Source organism: Mesoplodon mirus (assembly GCF_964341445.2).
Source record: "Mesoplodon mirus genome assembly, chromosome: 5".
Taxonomy (NCBI): domain Eukaryota; kingdom Metazoa; phylum Chordata; class Mammalia; order Artiodactyla; family Ziphiidae; genus Mesoplodon; species Mesoplodon mirus.
Genome location: NC_138980.1, coordinates 121,591,647 through 121,603,899, shown reverse-complemented (window position 1 = coordinate 121,603,899; position 12,253 = coordinate 121,591,647). Strand labels below are relative to the sequence as shown.

Genomic DNA, 12,253 nt, shown 5'->3' with positions numbered 1-12,253 from the left:
ATAAAGTGGTCTGTTGCCTGTGAATAATAAACCTTTTCTGTTTTTAAGCTTTGCAGTGACTTCACTGAATTTTTCCTTTGCATATTAATATTTACCAGACAGTATAGCCATCTTTATCCAGTTATCTTTGCACAAAATTGATAGAACATTTTTTAAGCTTTTAATTTCAAAAGTTTCTTTTACGTGAGCAACAGATGTAAAAAAAAGTAGGAAAGGACTTTAACATAATGACAAGTTTGGCAGAAATTCATAAAAATCTTTCACAACAAACTCCAGGAATTGCAATACTGCCTTTGGTTCTTTGGGAACAATTATAGTGGCTTTCAAACATGTCTATAGTTAAAAAGCTTCTACTAAAATATCTTCATCAGAAAATTCATCATACATTTCTATTACATACAGTAAAAAATTCTGAAGTTTTTCTTCATCTGCTAAAAATCAGAGAAAGTTGCTGAATGGTAACAAACTTTGACGTTATTTGATCTATTGCTTTAGAACAAGTGCCCAATTATTGGTGAAAAAGATGAAGGCATTCAAATACTGCTTTACTGATTTCTTCTAGCAATGTAAGATCAGCATCTTTTGTTGTTTCTCCTGGCATTCTTTAAAATTTGACTTTTTAAAATAAATGACCATTTCTTTAGATTTTGTTTTTGCATAGTCAGTTGCCTTCTCCACAAGTTCTGAGTACTGTTCCTTTGATCAGAGTCTGCTATAATAATATTTTATGCAAATAATTTTCCAGTAACTAGTTACTGAAAAGTTACAACTTAGGTAACTATTAAATTGTGCCACTGATGTAGTGTTATATTTTCTCAATTCTTTCATTAGTTTTAACACAATTAACAGTCGGGCTACAGAGAGGCAGAGAATGAAAAGCACCTATACCCTATACCAGAACTGGGAGAGAGGGTCTGGATAATATTCTTAATAATTAGCAAATGTTTGTTACCAAAAAGATTTCCCTCATTCCTCATGTAAGAGGAGATACCAAAGATAAATGAATGGCATGCTGAAGAGTTCTGATACATGATTACTTCTATAAAACATTTAAATGTAAATTTGGCATGTTTTCAAAACTTACAAGTTAAGAAATTATTTTAAAATCTATTCTAATTATAGAATCTTATTATGCTTCACATTCAGCTTCTTTAATACCTATTTACTGAACTTTTCCTAGGCAGCAAGTGTGTGTGTAGAACAAATGATAAATGACAAACTAACTTTTATGAAAAATTTGATTTATTCTGTCAACTAAACCCAAATAATTTCAAGAGGTACATCAAAGAATTATTTCTAAATGGCTTTCTTTTCTTGCTGTACACAATATTAAGGGCAATCCTGTCAGCTCTTAAAGCTCTTGTTTGACCTGCTTTGTCAAATGCTTGTGAAATGATATTCAGAACGGCACAATGTGATGTCAACTTGCATTAATTCTTTCCCAAAGAGAGGTGTTCAGTATTCAGACTGTGTTTGTACTGGCACAATTTATGTTTCGGCTTCATCCCAGAAGGTTTACATGTACCATTTCCTTTGGAAGACTCTGTTCTTTTTTGCAATTTCTCTTCTAAAACAACCTTTGAAAGGACAATAATGACGTCCCATAAAACTGCTTTCAGGGAAGTCATTAAGAAAGTAAGTATTTCAAGGAATTGAATAAAAATGTTACATATACCAATATTAAATTTTACTATTTTCTTCCTAGATATATTATGAAAAATTAAAATGATCCCTTATTCAACTAGTATTTTTCAATGAAGTAAATCCATCAACAATACTGCTTTTGTCTTTATGTAAAACATAATTTGTTTTCAGCTAACAAGAACCACATACAAATGTTTCTAAAATTATATAATGTTTTCTACTTCAGTTGTAATAATGATTGTATGTTAGCAAACACTTAAATGTTTTGCTGAGTTTCGTAAACAACAATATAGAATAGTAAAAACATTAGCTTCAAATTTCTTCATCTGAAACAACAATGTAAATCACTCATCCATTATTCTATCTTGCTTAGAAACCAAGAGAATGGTTTTAAGATTCTGATGATTTTGAAATAAATTTTTGGTTTCCCCTATTCCCCAGCAAATCAGTTATCATTTTCAGTACAATCACATAGCAACCATAATTCAGTTGCCTTCTCAAAGTCTTTTCAAATTTTGTCCTTTCCACCTTTTTTCTGAAGCTGGTTTCTGACTGGTTCCGTCAACACCAAGGGTTCTCGTATGACGCTTGCTGAGTAATTTTTGCCTAATAGTTCAACTTCCACTTGTTGTCCCACTTTACTTAGCTCTACAGGGACGTACGCGAAAGCCAGACTCTTCTGGATGCTGTAACTGTAGCTTCCGGAGGTTGTGTTGCCAACCACCTGAAAAACAAGACCCTACCATCCTCAGCATCTTGGTCACAGCTTTGTGTGCCTCCTCTTTAGATGAAAATTCTCAAAAGATACGTTCAACTTACAGAGGTTTATGATATGCTGTCTGTGAGGATAACACTAGGAGGAAAACTTCACTTTTTTGAGAAGCTTAATGAAAGTTTAAAACTTATGAAAAACAATTCTCAAAATACACATCCATGTTGCTCTGAAATTTCTCAGTTTTAAATAATTACATCTAGTTTCTTAATACCTAGCACTATTTTGCTCAGTTTCATGCCAAGAGATCTGATAGGAAGAAGAATCAAATATTTTCAATTTGAACTTAAAAAAATTCTCTTCCATCAAACTAGCATGGCAATAATAGATACAAAGGAGAAAAATCTAAAAATCCGAATGCAAATCTAGTCAACTGTTCCTGCTGGCATTTAGAAAATGGCCTGCCAGAATAGTGCTGAATTAAACTCTATTAATATATCCATTGTCGGGGGCCTCCCTGGTGGCGCAGTGGTTGAGAGTCCGCCTGCCGATGCAGGGGATATGGGTTCGTGCCCCGGTCTGGGAGGATCCCATATGCCGCGGAGCGGCTGGGCCCGTGAGCCATGGCCGCTGGGCCTGCGCATCCGGAGCCTGTGCTCCGCAACGGGAGAGGCCACAACAGTGAGAGGCCCGCATACCGCAAAAAGAAAAAAAAAAAAAAAATATATATATATATATATATATATATATATATATCCATTGTCAATGTGAAGTGAATCTTCTATATGAATATATACAGATTTAACAATTCCTGGTAATTGCTAGGCACTTAAATAAATGTTAACTTTACCCTCTCTAGCTCTACCATGTACAAAACATTTTGCTAGACATTCTGGAGAATGAGTAGAGGTCTGGTTCCTACCCTCATGAGCTTCCTGCCTAGTTGAGGAATTAACATACAGACACGAGAAACAATAACCAGGAAGCCAAGGTAGGCAACATAAGTAAGCCAGGATTTGTTCTACATTTTGAAGGTAGGTGGAGTTAGGTGGGTAGAGAAGGGGGATAAAACTTTCCAACATGAGTGGAGACGTGGAGTTCGGTGTGAATGATCAAAATTAACAGGATGAAATAGGATAACTTGGGATGGCAAACCAGAGAAAAATACTGAACAAGGAATCAAAATTTAGGAGATGAAAACAATAATTTTATGCTACCAAAAAAAAATCGATATAACAATCCTGATTAGAAGATTAGATCTGGTTTCCACAACTCCTCTTATCTGAAGGAAAAGATGCAAGAAAAGGAAAAACAGAGTAAAATGCAAAAAAATTACAATACTGGTTTAAACACCAGTTTTTTTTCCTAACATCTTTATTGGAGTATAATTGCTTTACAGTGGTGTTTAGTTTCTGCTTTATAACAAAGTGAATCAGCTATACATATACATATGTTCCCATATCTCTTCCCTCTTGTGTCTCTCACCCACCCTCCCTATCCCACCCCTCTAGGTGGTCACAAAGCAATGAGCTGATCTCCCTGTGCTATGCAGCTGCTTCCCACTAGCTATCTATTTTGCATTTGGTAGTATATATATGTCCATGCCACTCTCTCACTTTGTCCCAGCTTACACGTCCCCCTCCCCGTGTCCTCAAGTCCATTCTGCATCTTTATTCCTATTCTGCCCCTAGGTTCTTCAGAACCTTTTTTTTAGATTCTATATGTATGTGTTAGCATACAGTATTTACTTTTCTCTTTCTGACTTAGCTCACTCTGTATGGCAGACTCTAGGTCCACCCACCTCACTACAAATAACTCAGTTTTGTTTCTTTTTATGGCTGAGTAATATTCCATTGTATATATGTAAACACCACATTTTTAAAAAGTAAAAGGAAGACAACAAAAGCAAAATGATACATAGCCTGACTTAAAACGGCTTCTCCTGGCTATGCAACATTGCACTAATCCTTACAGCCTTACTGTCTAGCACAGTGGCTGCTTATAGCTGCTGCTCAAAAACATCCATGGACGTGAATCAGCCTGGTGATATTTCAGCTGCCTCAGCAAAGGGCTCAAGACAGTCAAAAGTCATATTATAGCATTTCTAGTCTCTTATGTATTTATGACATTAAGTACAGACTCCTATCACTGTAGCCCCAGTTTTTAATTATCTTGTTGAAACTCCAAATCAGAAGTTCTCCGTATAATTTCTGAACTTGTTATGGTGATTAAAAAAAAGTGAATGCATTCATTAGTAAAAGTTTCTCTCTGGCAGATTATTAACTGCCAAGGTATTGCTGAGATAACACACATGTTTCAAAATGGCTTTTCTCCTGTAGATCATATTTCCGTGATATAAAACTGGGATTTGGCTCAGGGCGGCTGGAGTTTTAATCATCGCTTTTTTGAAAGACCCTCTCGATAACTTTGGTTTCACTTCTGAGTCTCTTAAACAGAGATTTGTGTTTGGAGCTCTGGGACAGTTAACCTGGTTTTCTTGGGCATCTTAAGAAAACAGGAAGAATCCTGAACAAATCTCTTGGTCAAATCCCCTAACTCACTGGATAAAAAACCCACAATCACTCTTCAGAGACTGCACGCCCCATCTCCTTGGGCCTTCCCATCTCTCAAAATCTCAGCAGTGATTCTTCTTGAAATTATTTCTGCATTAGTAACTTTAAAGAAATAGCATGTTTATTTTGTGAGTGCTAGTCTTAAAATATTTATTGAATGCTTTGCTTTCTGCTCGATTACTTTCATTTCTCCTTTAATTTCTCTCTAATCCAGGGGTTGGTAGTCCAAAGTATTTTAGAAAACTGTCCTTTCCTTTTATCTTATTACTAAGTCTCCAGGGAAAGGTTTTCCCTGGCATAAATTCTATATAATTCTACCTTAAAGTCTTCCAGATTCAATTAAATCCATTGCTTCGTTTTGCTCAGTGAATCACAAGAACAAACAACCCTCACCCTTTGCCTAGTAGATTCTCATATTCTTTGTGAAATCAAATGTCAGCCTTCTTTTTACCAATGTAAACAATCCTCACTTATTTTTAGCCTTGTCTCATTCTTCTCCTAATTATGAGACTTAAAGACGCCTGTAACAGACTTAGAGAAGATAACATGGTAAATAACCTTTGAAAGAGGGAACATAATTTAAATTGGATGATATTTGGCTGTCCCTGTTTTATTAATAATGAAAAAGAAGACTTTCTAAACTCTTCAAACTTCCTTCCTCAAAAACCTTTTCTTCAAAACTTACTTCCCAGCAAAGCTGCTTTTATAACTAATTTAAGCCCCTCTCATGCCCACTTATGCCTTGATTTTTTTATATAAAGCCTTACTTAAAATCATAATCCCTCCCTCTAGCACTGCCCATCTCCCAATTAGACTTTATTTTTCCCCAAAGTATTCATTGTCCTCTGACATGCTATTTATTTTATTTTATGTTCATTGTTTATCTCTCCCTCTCCTGGAATATAAGCTCCACAGGGGCAGAGATTCTTGTCTGTTTTGTTCACTGCTGCATCCTTAGTGTCCAGAATATTGCTGTCACATACTAGAACTCAGATCTGTTGAACAAATAAATTAACATGTACCCTATCGTTAGCACTGAAAATATCTGCATGAATAGAATACCAAATACAAGATGTAGAACAAGTCCAAAGTCAGGAAATAAAAATAAAAAAATATTTCATATCATTCTAGAGATAAGGAAGATCAAAGAGTGTCATCTGCATGATAAAATGATGATCCTACTAAGCATCAAAGGACAGACAAGCTGATACCAGGAAATTTAAGAGAAATATTACTAATAACTAAAATTACAGTTGCATTAGCAGCTCTATAAACAGATGGCATGTATAGGAAAGATGAAAAATATAATGTGTAAACTCAGTGCACAAATGAGGCAAAGGGAATAAAATTTAAAAATGGAACTTGGAGGGGATATATGTATACATATAGCTGATTCACTTCACTGTATAGCAGAAACTAACGCAACAGTGTAAAGCAATTATACTTCAATAAAAAAAATGGAGCTTGGGTATCCAGGGTTCTTCTTTTTTTCCAGCTTTGTTGAGATACAATTGACATATAACATTGTATAAGTTTAAGGTATAGGTTTCCAGTTTTTTAACTTGGGTATGGTCACATTTAAGATGACTAAAAATCTGTCAGTTGATCATGGTCGATGTGGGGTTGCATACAGAATGTTATGACAGAGCTTCTCATTCATTCCATGGCCAAGTAAGACAGATTATCAGTAGAAGTATGAGTGCACACCGTATTAGGAAGACTGAGATAGTTGGATGAGAATAGAGTGAAAAACGTAGAACAAAAAGATGAGGTGAGGGAAGTGTAATGACCAGGGAAAAATTAATTAGAGGTGGAAAGAAACTTAGACATTATCTCACTCAGTGGCTTCATTTTGTAGGTGAGAACACTGAGACCCAGAGAGGCTCAAGCAGTTAGTTAATGGCAGACATGGTTATCAGTGGAAATTGTGGGCAAATCTTAAATCAGAGAAAGAACATATTAAGAAAAGAGGGCTGAACCAGAGATCTAGAACAGAAGCAGGAAGTGGAGACCGGGAGGTAAGAGTAGGAATGGTTCAAACAGAAGAGCAAACAACACAATTAAAGGTGAGGCATTTGAGAAAGAGCTTCAGATCTGAGAAAAGATCTATTGGCTTCACAGAATCTAAAACTATAACATCCACCTGTTACTCAGATGTGCAAGAACTGTGGGTATATAATGAAGTGCTTAGGAGAATACAGTGGGCCATCAGAGACAAAGAAGAGAGCAAATGGGGGTATTCAGCATGGCTTAGAAGAAAGGATAAGAATTCAAAGTCCAACTGTACCTGGGTCAGAAATCAGCTTTGTCAATCACATGCCATAGCTGTGTAACCTCAAGCAAATTACTTAATCTCTCTGAGCCCCAAAGCCTCATCTTTAAATGGGAATGATCATACATATCTGGGAGGGGTGTTGTAAAAGTAAATGAGAGAGGGACTTCCCTGGTGTTCCAGTGGTAAAGAATCCGCCTTCCAATGCAGGGGACGTGGGTTCAATCCCTGTTCAGGGAACTAAGATGCCACATGCCACGGGGCAACGGAGCCTGTGTGCCACAACTACTGAGCTCACGTGCCTCAAGGAGAGAGCCCACATGCCGCAAACTACAGAGCCCACAGGCCCTGGAGCCCACGTGCCACAACTACAGAGCACATGGGCCCTGGAGCCTGCGCACCACAACTAGAAAGAAGCCTGAGCGCTGCAATGAAAGATCCCGCGTGCCACAATGAAGAGCCCGCATGTCGCAGCTAAGACCCAATGCAAACAAAAAAATAAACAAGATAAATTAAATAAATAAATATTTTTTAAAAAGTAAATGAGAGTACATAAAAATATTCAGCACTAGTAGGAACTCTGTAGATGTTATTTCCATGTCAAACTGACCCCTGCCTCCGCCCAAATGGCCATATCTTTAGTAATCCAAAGGCTGAGATTGACACCACTGGCTCTTCCCTCCTCCAGTGCTCGTTTTGTCACTGAAGAGATGGGGAAAATGAAAACAAGTATTAAGTAGGCTGTAGTGTGTAAGGAAAAAAACAACAACCTGGGAATAGAACCTCTGAGTATTTGGGTGTTGACCAAGCAGACCCTGCTCAACACAGAGCAGATGTTTAGATGAGTCTTGAAGGCCCTGTGGTCGCCACATGGTCTAAGCTGAGTGTCCCTGCCTGATAACCCTGCCTGATAACACCAGCCAAAACACAGCAAAACATTGAGACAAATTGGATTTTACAAATAGTCATAAAAAGTGGAGGGGGCTTCCCTGGTGGCGCAGTGGTTGAGAGTCCGCCTGCCGATGCAGGGGACACGGGTTCGTGCCCCGGTCCGGGAAGATCCCACATGCCGCGGAGCGGCTGGGCCCGTGAGCCATGGCCGCTGAGCCTGCGCGTCCGGAGCCTGTGCTCCACAATGGGAGAGGCCACAACAGTGAGAAGCCCGCGTACCACAAAAAAAAAAAAAAAAAAAAAGTGGAGGAAGTGAAATTCTATTGATAGGTTATCTAACTCTGGCTTTACTGAAGACCAAGAAAGACAGTGAAATGTAGCATCCCAAAGGCAGAAGAAGGTAGTCTTACTCCTGAAGAATGAAAGGATTTCCACTTTTCCCTTTATTTACTAAGGTTTAACCCTCTTTTGTCATAGATGTTTTCATTTGGAAATTGTTTTCTGCTAATGTGCTAAGGTATGAATTGTTTGTTTCCTCCTGAAAGATCCCTGAGAAACTAAGTCAGAATACTAAATTCTTTATAAAATCTCTCTTGCATTCACAGATATAGATGTGGTGAGCCAAGAGGTCATTTTACCTTTTACATCATACCTTCCTCATTGTCCAATGTATTTAAAGTCCTGCAGTTTATTTTCTTTCATTAAACCATATAGAATATTATGTTTTCCAAAATAAGCAGCATTTCATTTTCCTTTCAGTTAAGTAATTTCTGTTTCTTGAATGTCACTTCAGAATTCAAAAGAGTGTCATCTCACCAATAGATAAATAACTAGCAAAAAACTGTAAACGGAAACAGAGACAAGGAGTTTCTGCTGCAGAAACACTGCAGTGGCCCCTCGCTATGGGTCCTCAGCACTCACCTTGCCACCATACCAGATGCTTTCATTTCCCTCCGGATCAACATCGTCCGTTGCCAAGGTGAGGCAGACCAGTCTCCGTTTCAACCCCTTGGCTTTAATCTGTTTCAGTGCTTGCTTTCCTATGAAGTCTGCTGGCTGCAGGAATCCAAGATAATGATGATGAATGAATACTCAGACACTGTGACAAGGTTAGAGATGCAAGCATTTAAATTTGTCTTTGCTGTTTTCTTGCCAATTACACATTAAATAAAAATACAGATTGGATCAAACGTCTAGACAAATATTTCTTAGTCCCTGAATGACACCTATTCTTTCAGAAGAGGTTAGACTTAAGGGTAATAACTTGTGATAACAATTTTACCAGAACTACCTAGGCAGAAAAATGTAAGGCATGATATTGAGATGGTGGGTTATGAAAGGGACCCTTGTATCTACTGGTTCTGGACAGTGGGAATGGTGGGCAGTGAGCAAGGCACGACTCAGTTTCTACCTAAAGTAAGCCTTTGCTAAGAAGGAAATTCACTTTTTTGAAATGTGATGCCAAAGCAACTCCAAAATGCCTACATTTTTTCCTTCTTCAGAATAATGGTCCCCGGGATGCATTAACCTACTGGGTTGCATGAATGAACCGTTAGTTTATTCAAGAAATTTATTGAGCTCCTACTGTGTGGGAGACATCATGCTGGGCCCTGGATTACAAAATTAGTCAAACAAGGACATTTTGATCAAAGAGCTTATTCTGTAATGCTGCGCTTTTCAACCTTTTTTTTCCTTTGGGGGAAAACAAAACAAAAAACACAGGAAGAGCTTGATTCATTTGAGTTCTTATGTAGGATAAATTCATGATAACACAAGTCATAACAAACCAAAGTTCATTATAGTTAAAATATGTTTATCTAAATACAGAAAGAATGCTACAACAAAATTTTTTTGCTATCTTGGTATATTTTTAAAAGAAAACTTGCGGGCTTCCCTGGTGGTGCAGTGGTTGAGAGTCCGCCTGCCGATGCAGGGGATACGGGTTCGTGCCCCGGTCCGGGAGGATCCCACATGCCGCGGAGCGCCTGGGCCCATGAGCCATGGCTGCTGAGCTTGCGCGTCCAGAGCCTGTGCTCCGCAACGGGAGAGGCCACAACAGTGAGAGGCCCACGTACCACAAAAAAAAAAAAAAAAAAAAGAAGACTTGCTATCATGGATACATGATGACAAGGGATGCTTTTTAGTGTTCTTATCTATATAGGAAGCCAATGATTGCAATGAAAAAAAAAACACTTTATCGTGTGGAAAAGCACACAATCCTGGAGTGGCCAAGCACTATACAGTGTGTCTTGTGGAGTGCTGGGAGATCCTGAATAGCTTCCTCACCTCCTATTATGAAATCTGAATCTTTGCTGATAGAGATTCATTTAGATCTTGAAGGTTTGGGGTCCTCCTGAGTCCCTATTAAAGAATTTTCTTTCAATTATTTACTCAGCTGTTGTTATGCCCCTGCTATGTATCAGATACTAGATACAGGATATTCAGAGCTAAATACAACAGGGTCTTGTAGCCTCTGGGAGGTCCCTGAGGAGATGTGACCCCTTCCTTCCACATCACAGTATGCCCAGCGCTGAAATTATTTTATCTCCTCAAGGTTTTAACATATCAGAGGAAAAAAGAATGATTTGAGATTACCGGAAACATGGTAGAATATGACAGCGATAGTATACAAATCAGCTATACCAATTTGAAACATGATTCACTGTTGCTTCTGTGTGTTTTATGAGAGTGTGAAAATCACAACATTCTGGAAATTTAAAACAAAAAATGTCTAATGCATGTCTAAGGCAGAAATGCAAACAAACAGTTGCTATGATAGGGGCATGTACAGTGGGAGGTCAAGAAGGCGTATGATCAGTTCTATCTAGGGCGAGAGGGGGGCTGGAGCAGCAGTCTGTCAGCAACAGTTTTATAGAGGAAGCAGCTTGAACTGAGTTTGAAAGATGAGGCTTCATGATAACTACTGTCTGCATACCCTTCTCCAAAAGTCCTTGCGCTTTTAAGTCAATCTTCCCAACAATCCATAGATGGTGAATTTGGGGTCTAAAAGAAGTGAGTTAATTTAGCCAAAGACACTCAACCAAGATCTCAGAAGTCCCAGCCCCATTCTTTTCATCTATTTTGAGCTGTCTTCACTGAGCCTCTTAAGCCAATATCTGCCACACCTTCAGAGGGACTGTGGTGAAAGCTGGACGCATCCAAAGCTTTCAGAAATGGGGATTCTGAGGGGTGCTGGGTGAGAACTGCTGGTGTGGATGCCATGGGGGTGGGGGGGATAAGAAGTGCTGGAAGGGGAGTCTAACTCTGCCAAACTCATAATTTTACCAAAGTCTAAGCAGGAACATAAGGTACCAGTTAATCATAAGAAATAGGAAAGATGGGCACCCCAGAAAACTTCCTTTAAAAGAGAAAAGTTATAGTAAAAAATTAAAAAAATAATTTAATTCATTATTAATTTAATTAAGTTACTAATTTAATTCAAAAATTAAAGTAGTAAATAAGTAATATTAATAATATTTACAATGTATTAGGCACTTGCTATGTTCCAGACACTCTGCTGAGGGCTTTACAATCATGAGCTCATTTAATCCTCATTAAGATTCCTATAAGACAGATCATTTTATCCCCAGCTGATGAAGAGAAGGCCCAACAAAGTTAAGGGTCTTTCCTGAGGCTCGGTTATGTAAGTCAGCACCTTTAGATTTTATCCATACGCATTTTTTAAATGGCTGTGCCTGGAGTCTATCACTGGCAGGAACAGCTGATGTAAATACTCTAAAGAATGTTTCTTTTAAATTATTTTGAAACACAAATATATGATATCACTTATATGTGGAATCTAAAAAAAATGATACAAATGAACTTATTTACAAAACAGAAACAGACTCACCAAATTTATGGTTACCAAAGGGGAAGGAGGGAGGGAGGGATAAATTAGGAATTTGGAAGTAACATATACACGCTACTATACATAAAATAGATAAAAACAAGGACCTACTGTATAGCACAGGGAACTCTACTTAGTATTCTGTAATAACCTATGTGAGAAAAGAATCTGAAAAAGAATACATATATATGTATAACTGAATCACTTTGCTGTACACCTGAAACTAACACACTGTAAATTAACTATGCTTCAATAAAAAATTAATTAATTAAAAAATTATTTCTAGGTAGCCTAACCTATCTTGAATGACATTC

The 12,253-nt window shown here is 37.8% G+C and overlaps 1 protein-coding gene across 2 annotated transcripts in view; it reads right to left on the bottom strand.

Annotated features, from left to right (window-relative positions):
* Nucleotides 1-1,172: 1,172 nt before the first annotated feature.
* Nucleotides 1,173-12,253, bottom strand: part of DMGDH (dimethylglycine dehydrogenase) — a 61,766-nt gene continuing 50,685 nt past the window's right edge. Inside the window, exons 15-16 of one of the 2 annotated variants that reach the window (XM_082621733.1) lie at nt 9,014-9,148; nt 1,173-1,577 (exon numbers count right to left, since the gene is read on the bottom strand). In XM_082621733.1, coding sequence (XP_082477859.1) covers nt 1,431-1,577; nt 9,014-9,148 — 282 coding nt within the window. In that variant the 3' untranslated portion in view covers nt 1,173-1,430. Of the gene's footprint in view, nt 2,369-9,013; nt 9,149-12,253 lie in introns of both variants that reach the window. The other variant, XM_082621732.1, reaches the window with a different exon arrangement.